Source organism: Hibiscus syriacus, unplaced genomic scaffold (genome assembly GCF_006381635.1).
Source record: "Hibiscus syriacus cultivar Baekdansim isolate YM2019G1 unplaced genomic scaffold, ASM638163v2 tig00116962_pilon, whole genome shotgun sequence".
Lineage (NCBI taxonomy): Eukaryota > Viridiplantae > Streptophyta > Magnoliopsida > Malvales > Malvaceae > Hibiscus > Hibiscus syriacus.
In genome coordinates, this window is record NW_024063488.1 from 1,603,957 (window position 1) to 1,618,980 (window position 15,024).

The 15,024-nt window shown below is 33.6% G+C and overlaps 1 protein-coding gene and 1 pseudogene across 2 annotated transcripts; one reads left to right on the plus strand and one right to left on the minus strand.

The window, feature by feature from the left end:
• The first annotated feature begins 6,174 nt into the window (after nt 1-6,174).
• Nucleotides 6,175-10,625, plus strand: LOC120190589 (transmembrane 9 superfamily member 4). 2 transcript variants are annotated; one of them, XM_039193634.1, is made up of 8 exons: nt 6,175-6,389; nt 6,480-6,520; nt 6,633-7,218; nt 7,317-7,454; nt 7,612-7,768; nt 8,454-8,938; nt 10,100-10,350; nt 10,442-10,625. In XM_039193634.1, the coding sequence occupies exons 1-7, from the start codon at nt 6,247-6,249 to the stop codon at nt 10,317-10,319; spliced, it is 1,770 nt and encodes a 589-aa protein (XP_039049565.1). In that variant the 5' UTR covers nt 6,175-6,246; the 3' UTR covers nt 10,320-10,350; nt 10,442-10,625. The 2 variants fall into 2 exon arrangements, with proteins under 2 accessions (XP_039049565.1, XP_039049566.1); XM_039193635.1 differs by having other exon boundaries at nt 10,468-10,625.
• A 1,140-nt stretch (nt 10,626-11,765) lies between these two features.
• LOC120190377 lies at nt 11,766-14,984 on the minus strand (annotated as a pseudogene).
• Nucleotides 14,985-15,024: the final 40 nt, after the last annotated feature.

Below are 15,024 nucleotides of genomic sequence, written 5' to 3' on the forward strand. Positions count from 1 at the left end.
TATAAGTCATTTATACTCACTCACATATACATCAACATATATTCATGTAACAGATACAATAACACTATCACATATATATCATATCATGCAATTCATATATCACATACATTGATTTCATAATTATCTCTTTATTAGCCCATGTACACATGTGAGAACTGTAGATATGTGAGTCTATTGAGGTTGTGCACTATGCTGTCACCACAGCTCGTATAATTCCCACTAGGGGACCACTAGGGGAGCGTAGAATTTGTCCCGAAGGACCACGTAGATGTCCCAAAGGACTACATATAACATATGTCCCGAAGGACCGCGTAGATCCTCGACTCTTGGCATGCCAACTATAGCTCCTAACACTTACATGGCCATTCTCTTTATATCGTTTCACATAGTCATATCATATGCTCATAGCTTTTATCATATCATTCTCATATTCATATAATAATATGATTCACTTTCAAGTATCATATACACATTCTATCACATGTCTTATAAACTCATAACTTCTTTCACATGTACCTGTAATCAGGTAGCTTCTTTTCACGTAGTCAGTCACTTTCATATCATTCTTTATCACATACATAATCTCTATCATATACATTTCTTCACTATCTCATATGTATCATATTACATAATTTAACTTATATATTATCATGTGTGCATATATCATGGATACTTAACATGTATCATATAAACATTTATTCACTCATATCATTAACATATGTAATAATCAATAACATACACATAACATATCAAACATATGCTCATATTAATGAATTCATGCATTCTATAGGAATAGACTTGTCAAAGTCTTTTCCATTAAACATAATACACTATCTAATGTGCACTCACCTTGGCCTCACTACTTTCCAATACACTTATGATTTCCTCTCTTCGATCGAATCTTAACTTGCCAATCGACTCGGACTTGTTCGTGCTCGATATCTATATAATCATACATTGATACATATCAGTATCCAATTGATATACACTAATCTATCATTTCTTATACCAAAAGAAATTTCAATTTCAATTTCCCCTTGAAGTGCATCGATTATTCTACAGTGCATCGATGCATTCTTTAACATGTGCATCGATGCACTATCCATGCATTGATACACAAATTACCTTCGATGTTTTCATTTTTAAAGGGATGCATCGATGCACTCCTTATGCATCGATACACCAATTGCATTCGATATTTCTTCTTTAAAGAGTGCATCGATGCACATTGAATGTGCATCGATACACCTTGCCCAGAATTTGCATTTTAAGCCCGAAAATCCATTTAATTCAACTCAAATGCTTAATATTTCATCCCCTTTCATATTCTTAACTTACATTTACATATTTGCGCTCATTTCTACTCAATAATCACTTCTTTAACCTCCATATCCTATTCTCCTTAAGAAATTCAAGAATCATACCCAAATTTTAACATGTTACAAATCCAATTCTAACACTTCATACATGTTAATTAGATTGATGGCAAGTCAAATTCACTCTAAAACCTTATTAAAGAACCCTCTTTCAAGATTTCACTTATTCCTCTCTTTTCTTTATCTCCATCTATTCTCTCCATCTTATTGTTTCAAGATAATTTAAGCTCTTCTTATGCTTAATTATCACCTAATAATCAAAACTCAACCTTAAATTTCAGCTAATAATCAACAACAAGAAATCTTACCTTTGCTTGAGCTCTCACGTGGAGGAGGAAGAAGAAGGGAGAAGAGTTTTCCAGATAACTCTCCCCACAAGCTTATCTCTTAATAAAGAGATAAGATAATTATCTTTAGATAACAAAGACCATTTTGCCCTTAATCTCCTTTAATAATTACTAATAACTTTCAGGAAATATCTCCACATAAATCATTGAACTATTCAACTTTTCAACTTTTATCCCCAAATTCTAAAATTTTACAATTTAGTCACTAACCCGGTATTGAGGATGTTACAATTTACTTCAATTCAAGTTTCAATTAACACAACTAAAAATACCATCATTTAATTCAAATATATAACACCTTAATAATTAGAAAATTTTCACAAAAATCCCCATATTTTCCTTAATTTACGATTTGGTTCCTAACTTTACCAAAATTTCCAAATTAGTCCAATTTCACATTCTAACATCAAATTCAACATTCTAAGTTATTAGTTCCATCATAGTGCATTATCTATTGAATAATTTCACTTTTGTCCCTAACTTTTTTTATAAATTACAAATAAGTCCTTATAATTTCCCAAGTTTCCAATTTGATCCAAATCATCATCCAATTATCAATTTTAACATTCAATTTCAACATAATACATCAATTATTAGACAATTTGCACACTAATCTCCGTATTTCTCAAGTTATACAATTAAATCCCTATACTTTCACAATTTCCAAATTGGTTCAAATCATAATCTAAGCATGTATAATCACTCATACATCATTTCTAGTCCTTATAACATCTTTCCAAAAGTTTTTTTGTCTTCTTCCTTTAGGTCAAATTAATTAAAATATATCAAGCTTAATTTTCAACTTAATTCAAGCATAATTTCATCGTCAACACATAATTTTTATCCATTCACAATCATTTCCATAACAAAAACAATCAAATAATTCAAGCATGGAAACAATGAAATGTTATCACCAAATGATAGAGAATTTAATATGGATTATTTTTCTATTTTATAGCTTAATCTAAAAATCAAAGGAAAAATGTCTAAAATGAAGAAAAAGAAAGAAAACATACCTAGTCTTCTTTTTCATTCATAGTTCACGGCATATATAGGAAGGAGAAGCCAAATTGGACAAATCTCCCAAAATATCTATGTACACTTGTAAAAATTCTATTAAAAATGAATTTAAAAATCATTTTAGTCCAAAAGTCATATTTACTCTTAATGAATCGTAATAATTACCACCATGTCATCCTTTTATCTCCATTTTTATAACATTAAATCAATAAAAAAATCTCATTTATCAATTTCCATATTTTCCCTTCTATTTTTCTAAAAATTTAATTTAGTCACTAAATTTCATTATTTCACTTTAACATGGAAATTCCTCCAAGTTTCACTAATTCACACCAAATTCCACTAATTAAAAATATCAATATGATATTTTTAGCCCCAAACTACCTTCCTTCAAATTTTTGTAGACTTCTGATTTGATCCTGTTATCCGAATATTTTATCTATCTTTGTCACTTAATAAACTTGTATACAAACTTCAAATCAAGATTCTAAAACCCACTAAAATTATGTTCTTAGGCTTAACTACTCGATTACAAACCCAAAATATAACTTTTTAAAAATTTATATTTTTAATCCATAAACTTTTACAAAATTACACTTTTGTCCCCAGACTTTCAAAATTTATCATTCAGTCACCAATCCTAAATTTGGGATATTACATATCACATCTACATGATTTATTATGAATAACGTAATGTATTCATTTTTCACTTTAAAATGTTGCCTTGTTTAATTTAAAAAGTTAAATATTTCGTAAGAAAATTGGTTACAACCTAAAATGTTACATTTGTTTTTCAATTGAAAAAACTTATCACTAATGGTAACTTTTTATATTTTAACTTGAAACGATATCTTATCTACATAATTTATTAAGGTGAATGTAATATTTTCAGTTTCAACTTAAATTATTGTTCGATTTGAACCTAAAAATATATATATGTATTTGGTGAGAAAAAATATTACAATCTAAAAATGTTACACAAGTTTCTTAAATTGAAAAGAACTTAACATTGATAGTAACTTTTTACATTTTAACCTGAAAAATTATTCGATCTACATAATTTATTACGAATAACATAATATTTATAGCAATTTTATTTTAATATTTTTACATAATTTACTTTTTATATTTTAAATTTCAGTATTTTTAAATGATCTTTTTTAAATATTAAATAAGCCCTTAAACTTTATAAAAAACCTAATTAATCCTTCAAACTTTATAAAAAAACTTAATTATGTCATCAAACCGTCTAAAAGAATCAATTAAGTTCATTTTTCATATCATTAAATCAACATCGTTTATTGAAATGTTAGTATCTTGGTCAGTTTTATCAGCATCATGGATCATCATGTTAGCACTGTGAATTGTTACGTCAACACTATGAACTGTCACATCAACATCGTAATGGTTAACGACGATTTCTATTAATCAAAGCATCAAATTGAGTTCTTTTTTCTTAATTTAACGGTCACATCGAATACATAAATAAGTTTAAGAGTCATATTGAATACACAAATAAATTTAGGAGTCACATTGATTTTTTAATCAAATAATATTACATTCCGATAATTTTATACTTAGAAATAATCTCATATATCTTGAACGAAATGACCCATAAGAGTAAAGTTGTACACATCAAGGTTTTTATCCGGTTCAAAATATAAAAATCGGTTTTAAAGATTTTTATATATTTTTTAGATGTTCGATTTCTGACCAATTCCAAATGGTTTTTTTTTTCATAATTTTTTGATTTTATTTCTGATTCGTTTTTGACTGAACCGTTCCAATAACACATTACAAATTGGGCTTTAACAGTAACAGTGAAACTTAAATTTGATTTTCCCCAACAGAAAAGGAAAATGCAATTTAATTTCCAAGCAACAAGTAGGGTTAGGGGTGTGAAAAAAAATATCCGACCCATTAATCTTATCTAAAATTCGAATACATCGATATAATTTTTTATTTTTGAACAATTAAAAATAGATATCTGAAAAAAGTTAAATAATCAAATTATAAATCACTTAAATTTTAATTTTGAATTATCCAAAAAACCTAATAAATTGGTTAGCTCAGTAATGACTAGCCTTTGTTGGTGTTTTTCTACTGTAAAAGCAATGAGTTTGGTATTGGATACTGCTGCGGTGCTGCCATGCTGCTGCGTCCGCCTCAGATGAATTGTTGCACCCAAAACAATTTTAAGCTAAAGCAACAAGCAACAAGCTAATGTTTGCTTACACCATAAATCTTTGCCTTAGTGTCTCTTTTGAACCTTCCTCTTCACCTTTTTTAATTCTGCTCAACACCAATGGATGCTGTTGCTTTGGAGATTAATATATATATATATATATATATATATATATATATAATAGAAGCATAAATAATATTGAATAAAATCATAAAAATTTAAAATTCAAATCTAATTTTATGTCAGATTAAATATAATATTTAAATTTAGATATCTAATTTTTCGGATCAAATTTAGATCATAATTTTAATGATTAAACTTTTTAAAATTTTGAATCCAATACTATCTGATATAAAAAATGCAAATCCCTAATTAGGGTTGTGGGGTCATTATCCATCCTTAGAGAATAGAGATGCTGTGGAGTGCTTCGCACTACTATTTATGGCGTGTTTGGTTCGGAGTATGTGAGATTACTGGGGGAATAGAATCTTCATTCCCCCGTTTGGTTGGCCAGTAATTCTATTCCCGATAATCTTTTATTTCCAACAGTAGATTTTTTTGTGTATATTACCGGGAATGTGATTACCCCTTCCCTTAAGTATTGTTAGATTACCGACGTTTTGGACTAAAATGTCCTTAATTTTTTTTTCCAAAAATATCATTATTCTATCGTTGAATAATAAAAATTCTACGAATGTTAAATTACAAATTTATCCTTAAATTATTTTAGATTTACAAAAAAAATCTATAATTAAAATTTTATATAAAGTTAAGAGGTTAAAATAAAATTTTACTATTTCATTAAAACTGTTTATTTTTTTAATTTTGTAAAAAAATTATATACATTTTATGAATTTAATTTTTTTAAAAAATATATATAAATTAATTATAATAATATTATATTAGAATTCAACTTGTTAAAAATATATATAATAAATATAATTTTGTAAAATATAAATTTCAATAATCTTTTATTCTTTTAACCAAACACCGTAATTTTACATTCTTATTAAATCAATCAAACACAAAATATAATATTCTCAATAATTATATTTTCTAATAATCTTTTATTTACACTTATAATATTACATTTCATAAATCAAATCGACCTTTAATATCTGTTTTATAGTGTTTAGACTTGATAAATCATATTCAATGCCATTTGCCCAACACGATTGCTAGCTAGTATAGGAAGCAAAGTGCTAATAAATAAATAAAATACTCTACAAAAAAGTCGTCGCCTCCTTGTACTGGTTTAGCATTATAGTTTTTTATACCCCTTTTTTTCTCGTTTCCTCTTGCATCTGCTGCAGTTGCAATGGAGAGATCATGGCTTGCCCTGGTCCTCGTGATCCTCTGCGGTGTAGCCCAGGTGAGATCCGGTGCTTCTGATCATCGTTACAAAGCTGGAGATGAAGTCCCTCTCTATGCTAACAAAGTGGGGCCCTTCCACAATCCCAGGTATGGTTTTCCTTATGAACTTGGAAAATTTTACTACCAATTTCTGATTCATTTTTTGGTTAACTTTGTTTGTTTTTCTTTGATTAACAGTGAGACATACCGTTACTTCGATTTCCCCTTCTGTTCATCGGGTTAGTGAGTGTCTGTCTGTGTCTCTATTTGAGTAATTTTAATCTTTAGAAGTTGATAAATTTGTTGAGATTTTTTGTTATAATTGAAGAAATTGAGGGCTTTGCACTGCAGCTCCCGTGAAGGAGAAGAGGGAAGCTTTGGGTGAAATCTTGAATGGCGATAGGCTAGTGAGTGCTCCTTACAAACTCGAGTTTTTGGGTGACAAAGAGGCCCAGGTTGCTTGCAAACGGAAGCTCACAAAGGAAGAAGTCGCCAAGTTCAGAACCGCCGTCTCAAAAGACTACTACTTCCAAATGTATTACGACGACCTTCCCATTTGGGGATTTTTAGGGAAAGTTGATAAGGAAGGCAAGGCTGATCCCAGCGAGTATAAGTATTATCTCTTTAAGCATCTCATTTTCGAGATCCTTTACAATAAGGATCGTGTCATTGAGATTACTGTTCGATCTGATCCCAATGCCCTTGTGGACCTCACCGAAGACGAACCTGTGGATGTTGATTTCATGTACACTGTTAAATGGAAGGAAACTGAGACTCCGTTCGAGAAGCGTATGGATAAATACTCGCAATCTTCTTCCTTGCCCCACCACTTGGAAATTCACTGGTTCTCAATCATCAATTCATGTGTCACCGTTCTGTTGTTGACTGGTTTCCTTGCTACCATTTTAATGCGAGTCCTGAAGAATGATTTCATTAAGTAAGAAATGTTTCCTTCGGCATCCATGTCTTGAAAATCCACATTCAATTCAAGTTACTTGGGTGTACTTTTCACTTCCTAAATTACTTATTTAACAGGTATGCACATGATGAAGAATCGGCAGATGACCAGGAGGAGACTGGGTGGAAGTACATTCATGGTGATGTGTTCAGGTACCCAAAGCACAAGTCTTTGTTTTCGGCGGCTCTTGGTTCTGGCACTCAACTCTTTACTCTGTAAGTATCATCCAACCTAGTCAATAATTATTCTCTAAACAAAAGGCAGAAAAGGGAGAGACAAAGGTTTAACTAAATTTGGCCTTCTATTAGATGTTACTTTTTCTCTGTTGTTTCTGAGCAATCTGTTGACTGTAATTGTTTGCATGCTTTCCAGTACAATTTTCATATTTATCCTTGCACTAGTGGGGGTCTTTTATCCATATAACCGAGGAGCCTTGTTTACTGCCCTGGTTGTCATTTATGCCCTTACATCTGGAATTGCTGGCTACACTGCTGCTTCTTTCTATAGTCAGTTCGAAGGGACAAATTGGGTATGCAATACTGGTCCCCTTTACTAATATTGCATTTGTACAAATTATTATTATTTTGGATATGAGAGAAAGATTATATCGTACATTTGGAGGACTCCTTATATGTTTTATAATAATTGTCTTATTAGCTAAAAATAAATTGGCTCCGCTGTTCAAGCCAAGTGAAATTTTCTGCTCAATGTGTAGGGGTGTGTATTTGCTTTTTTATAATTCAGAATAGACCTAAGCCATTAGGGCGAAACAAAGAAGATTGATTGAGGGAGGAAGAAAAGGTATGGGATAAACCCAGAAATACTTTTCAAGAAAAACAAAAACAAAAAAAGAATTGGTAAATATTTTTGTTAACTTGAATGAATTTTAGTTCCTTTATTACTATCATAGTTGAATTTTTTCAAAATTTGAATTGCTAAATTATATTTGAGTCATATAGATCTCTTTCTTGAAGCTAATTTTACGGTTACTATTGTTCTAATCTAAGCATCATGCAACAGAAATTGAGCCATTCCCTATCTTAATCCTGTCCCCTCTTTCCTACTGAATCTCAATGATAGAAAGTAGGAAGTTGGAACTAAAAAAATACTAGCCTACTAGTTTTAGAATGGGTAAAAAATAAAATGTCTTGCTAGTATGTGAATATCCTTTTGATCAAATGTATTGACTATTTTTCTACTCTTTTCCATGAAAGGTGAGAAACTTATTACTGACGGGAAGCTTGTTCTGTGGGCCTCTTTTTGTGACATTTTGCTTTCTCAACACTGTCGCAATTGCTTATCAAGCCACTGCAGCATTGCCGTTTGGAACCATTATGGTGATTTTTCTGATATGGGCTCTGGTCACATCTCCTTTATTAGTATTTGGAGGTATTGCCGGAAAGAATAGTAAGGCGGAGTTTCAAGCACCTTGCCGCACCACAAAGTATCCTAGAGAGATCCCTCCATTGCCTTGGTATAGGCAAACTCTTCCTCAGATGGCAATGGCAGGGTTCTTGCCGTTCAGTGCTATCTATATTGAACTTTACTACATATTTGCCAGTGTGTGGGGACATAGGATCTATACCATATACAGCATCCTGTTTATTGTTTTTATCATTCTCTTGATTGTCACTGCTTTTATCACCGTGGCTTTGACATATTTTCAACTTGCTTCTGAAGACCATGAGTGGTGGTGGAGGTATGCTGCTTTTAGCTTTCAAATTTGCATTTATAAACTTCTATCAAAAAAAAAATTGCATTTATAAAGAAACACATGCATTTGCAAGTGGGCACAAACAACATAAATGAACTATAGATGCATTTGCAAGTGGGCACAAACAACATAAATGAACTATAGATGCATTTGCAAGTGGGCACAAACAACATAAATGAACTATAGATGCATTTGCAAGTGGGCACATACATTTATAGGCAGATACCCCAGTAGTGCCCCCTATCCCTGGGGAATTAAGAACAAATCGTGGAGTGAAGAAATGTAAGACAAAGAAAAAAGTTCGGAATTAAGAGGCAAGGAGACATTGATTGAAGGGAAGGGAAGGTGGTTTTGTCTCAGTGAAGATAACTTATCGAGTTGACTTTGTTGGTGATTGTGAATCATGTTGGTATTTTGTGGAGTTCCCTTCAGAGGCGGATGTTTTGGGTTTAATGGTTGCAGGTGTTGTTTTTATGTATGTTATGTCAGTTACTATTGGGTTGTTTTCCTTTTGATGGAGGTTTATCATAGGTATATAGTGTTAGCCTCTTGATCTTTGTGGTTGAGAAGGCGAGCGTTTTAGGTGATTATGTGTTTTGTAATGGTGTTTATCCCCGTTTGAGGGTAGTTTGTGTTTTCATATGTAATGGGTGTTTATTCAATAAAATATGAGGTACTCTTTTCTTCCTTCCAATTTTCGTTAACATACTTCTTAGTATGTGGATGAATACGAAGGGAGTTTTTAATAAGACCTCAAACTTCTATAAAAAAAAAATAGATGCATGGTTGCATGATTTTTTTTGTTCTCTCATATTATCGTTTTAAGCTCAAGTAATTTTTTTGTCTGTTGGTGCATGTTTGGTGTGTTTTTCTTGTCAATAGCTGCTTCTTCAGACTGAGTGAAGCTGCAAGCCATATAATATAGCCTAGATTTCCTTTCATCGATGAATTAATTTTACTAGGAGGCTGCAAATACTATATGTAAAGTGACATCACAGACATCAAGTTGCTACCATCTTTTGTTAGTCTTGAGTCATTGTAGAATTATTAATATGATTTTCTTATATTATTGACTGACATTCAGAAAGCATCTAGCAGTCTCTTTTTGATAAGGTGGTGTTTAACTGATATTCTGTGTTCTGTTAGGTCCTTCCTTTGTGGTGGGTCTACTGGTTTGTTCATATATGCCTACTGTTTGTATTATTACAATGCACGATCAGACATGTCGGGCTTTATGCAAACCTCATTCTTCTTTGGGTACATGGCTTGCATTTGCTATGGCTTCTTCCTCATGCTTGGGGTCATCGGCTTCCGTGCATCTCTGTTCTTTGTTCGTCACATATACCGCTCTATCAAGTGTGAGTAGGTAGTTGGATAGCATTCGCTGTATACAAGAGGTAGGCATGTGATTTTTTTAATTATTATTTTTAAATGGAAGGCAATGGAAAGATTTGGTGACTGTGATTGCTGGCGTCTTTCGTATTACAGAATGAGCAGATTGGGACGTGCATTAGGCCGGCAATGGAAGTGGGAAAGCTATTATTACAGTGTTATATGAAATATGATTTATCTAAACCTTGTTTCATTAGGACCGACCAGATGATGCCAACTGAAACTTGTATTTCTCAGTTCTACATTACTTTTAGTTTATGTTATGTCTTTAAGGATGCTCTGGAAACAACTGTCTTACCATTTTATGCGCATATCTTCGTCATGTTAGCTCTATAGATATAAGTCCTGGTTTTGTGACTTATGGTGCTGGGAATCGATTCAGAATGAACACAGAATTAGCACACTTCTTTATGTTTGTCAGTTGAATGAATGGAATTTGGAAATCCATTTTGTTCGCCATTCTTGAACTGCTTCGCCAACCAATAAGCTGTAGTATTGGTAGATTCCCATCTGGCTATGGCTTAGGCAGGGAGATATTTTAGCTCAATGAAAGAACTTGTTCAAAAACTCAAAATACCATTCAATACAATTATACGTAGGGAGAAAAAATCGCTACAACACTACCGAAACTTATTACAAAACAATGTTGAAATAAAGTTGAACTAAGGTATTATTTGATATAATGAAAAAGCTAACACTACCAAATATGCTTTAAAAAATAAAGTTGATGCAATAAACATTTTTATAATGATAAACTCAGAAGTTATCCTGGGCAGGGATTTAAATAGCGGTCTGCGGCCGCGGTGCCCTCCGCGACTGTTAATATATGACTACGACACTTGCAATCACAACAATAGTGCCCGCTATGCCTGCATCACGGTAAACGCGACTCGACCGAAAACGTGACCGCAATTTGAATCATTGACCCAAGTTTAAAAATTTTATCAAATAAAATGGATTTTTCTAAGATTAAACGCAAATTAGACCATAAAAACTGGAATATAAGTAATGGAATATACAACAATGAGCATAAAACTCCCCCAATTAAAAGCACTAAAATATCATGTAGATCACTCAAACATGCTTGGAAACAAATAACACGTTTATAACATGGAAGTATAGATATGCATGAAATTTTAAACACTTGATCAAGATAGGTTAGGAAGGGTTTCTTTTGAGGAATTCTATTTTTAAAGGTGTTGAGATTTCTTTATAATATTTAAGAATTTTGGTAGAATCATTACTCTGATATGCATTTTTAAATACAATTGATGTTTAGCACATATTGCTGGGGTGAAAATTGCATACAGTGTGGCACCAAATGTAAATAAGTATATTTGCCTGCTTGAAAGATCTGTACAAATATTTGCCTGGTTTGAATTTTAGCAGCGCCAAAGGATTTTCCCTCCAACAAACGAACCCTTCGTTTTCATTTCTCTGCTAAAACCAGAAAAACCAAAACTTTCATCAGTTTTCCTGCTGATTTAGCCATAAACTTGGCTTTGTCATTCCTTTAATAAACCTTGATCTTCGAGCCACTTGCTGAATTTGGTTTTCGTTCCTTTGCAAGAGTTCATCAAATTTAGATGATTCTGTTACTAATGGTCCTGAATAGCCAACTTTTACATGTTCAGGAATAGAATATGTTCATGAGCCGGAAAAAAACTGAAATATTGACGAGAATTACAGATGCTGCATCAGTTCCTACCATGTCATTATTTATAGCTATCACATCTTCCTGGTGAAATTCAGCCGAAAAATCGTGAGCTTGAAATACACTTGAATAAAAATGATCTGACCTATCAAACTTGTTATGCCTATTCGATCTGTTTTGCAGCTGCTCCTGCTGCTCGGAAGCAGTATAAACATTTCCAGGAACATCTTGAGACTCTTGTTTCTTAAGTTCAAAGATTTTAGCATTTGAAACGCTGAAGCTTGATGCACCTGCATCACTAGGTTGACATAGTGAAGAAGGGCGATTGTAGCAAAGTGTAGACGTTGAATCTTTTTGCTTCTTTGCCCAGGAGAAGCTGCTTGATCCTGTCAATGGTGGTGGAGCTGTGAAAATATCACATTGAGATACACTAGTTCTTGCGAGGCCTCTGACCTCGTATCGAATTGGAGATTCATCAGACCTCTATGAGCTGTACCGTCACGTCCCCTCAGACTGCTTGCAGTAAAACCATAGCTCTTAGTAGCGAATTGAGTATCGTCTCGTACTTCCTGCATATAAAACGAAAGTAGCTAATCTTAGTTCGTCTTACTAGCACCAGATGCGCACACATGCCTACATAGAGAGGAAAAGAGAGGGAGATACCTCTTTCAACGCAGTTTTACCGAAATTGATTGCTTCTACTGAAGTATTACAAGATCTTCTTGTTCTTCTTGAAACCCCGGAATCTCGGATCCTAGATCTGGACTTCTTCCTGATATATTGTAATGAACAAAGATACAAAATTAAAGAGAATTGAGCTATTGAAACATCCAAGCATCTAGATTTTCATAAGTGTTTGATGCACGGAATTATAGAATATAGCATCTAGGATTCCTTCATAATCATTTGGTGATAGGACTAATAGGCAATAACACTGGTTTCAGACTACTTCAACAGATAAATGCACAACTTTCAGAACTCATAATTACATGTGGATAGGTCGAATCTCGAGGTTTCATGGTTCAGCAATAACTGTAAGCATGCAATGAATTTTAAACTGAAACTTACGAAACAAGGAATGACAAGTTCACCTTCGTAATTCTTCCCGCTGTTTAGCATCGATTTCTTTACTAGGTAAATATTTTGGCAAGCTTGATGGATCACAGGCATGAGGTTTTGTGTAGAAATACTGAAAGAGAGGCAACAAATAAACATGGAATCAGGAAACTAAGCTCCTAGTAAAATTTCTGAACATTTATAGAACCATGTCATAATATGGATGATACTTTGTGGAATCAAAGATATTGGTGTCGCCTGAAATGAACTGCTATTATCTTCCTGGCATTACTTCAGAAATTAGTGACGAAGAGGCAGTCCCACGCTTGTGGGGTTCTACCGAAAGAAGAGCTTCTAACAAGTTCAATGCAGTTGGTGGAATATCTTTGCACCTTTCACGAAGACAATTTCGGTAAGCATGCTGTGGTTTGAACATGGTTGAATGAGGAAGCCTAATCTTTGTCCAATAAGTGAAAGCTCAATTTGTAAATTTCACAGATATAAGATTGTTACCCTATATCTGTCATGACTGAATCTGAATATTTCAGCATAACCAAAGTATAAGTTTGCCTGCTGTCATGAGATGTCAAATAATTTCAGATAAAAGAGTAATGCAACATAACTAGCAACCACCTCAGTTCTGCCTTTAAGGATAGGCTTTCCTATTAGAAGTTCTGCAAAAACGCAGCCTACACTCCACAGATCCACCGAGGCTTCATAACTCGTCGAACCCATCAAAAGTTCAGGAGGTCGATACCATAATGTCACCACTCGACTAGTTAATCGATGCTTGTTTTTCGAAGTAAGGATGTTTGCCAATCCAAAATCCCCCAATTTTAGTGTGCCTTCGTTGTTTACCAGAATGTTAGATGCTTTAATATCTCGATGCATTATACCTCGCGAATGACAATGCTCAAGCCCCAACAATAGCTGCTTCATATAGCATTTCACCTGCACAGGAAGGCGAACCTATTTGGACCATTCTGAAGAAAAAACAACTTATATATTTTACTTTGAGTTTCAAATATAGCCAAAATGATACAAGCCAAACCTGTGGCTCACTGAAATTGATATCAGGAGAAGAAGATAATCCTGCAAGATCATGCTCCATGTACTCGAAAACAAGGTAGACTGTACTCGAAAACCGAGATGTGATTACCCCTTCCAGTTTCATGATATTCGGATGGTCAAGTCTGCGTAGAATGGTTATTTCTCGTGCCATAAATCTGATACTATCTGGCTGAGAGTTATCGAACTGCAGCTTCTTCAAAGCAACCATCCTCCCAGTTTCAACTTCACGTGCTTGAAATACGCTACTGTATGTGTCTTGTCCAATCTACATCAACAACATTAGGTGAGAGAAACGTATAAATTAAGAAGAAGAAGGAGAAAAACTCAGGTACCTTGTCCAGTTTCTCGAAAGCATCAGCCTGCAAAGGCACCCAACCATGCACTGCTTCACCAGCAGCTGAGCATAGCCAAGCAGGCCATCCGGCTGCAACCTGTTCAGCCTCTACGATCCTATGAGAAAATCCAAAATTAAAGCTGAAAGAGCCACTCCTCCTCCTGCTAGAACTCCATCTCTTTGATTTCCTCGACTCGCTGCTTCTCTTGACGTGATGATGATCCATGGTTTTACCATTTTCACTCGACTTCTCATCATCTCTAGCAACCTCTATGCTCCTTGGTTGTTGCTTTTGTGGAAAAGAAGCAGCAGCAAATGTCAAACCATGGCTACTGTTGTGGTGAACCACTGAAACATGGGAGGCTGCTACAACATTGCCAACTTGCTTGGCGTTAATGCAACCCATTTTAACTCCAAACCAGAAATCATCCGGACATTAGGCCCAAAGGGGTAGCATTTAACCAGGGAAAATAAGATAAAACACAGGAAAACAAAACAAAAAAGAAAGTTAAGAGAGAAGAAAGAACAAAAGAGAAACTAAAGTTCCGGTTTTGTTCTTTGTGT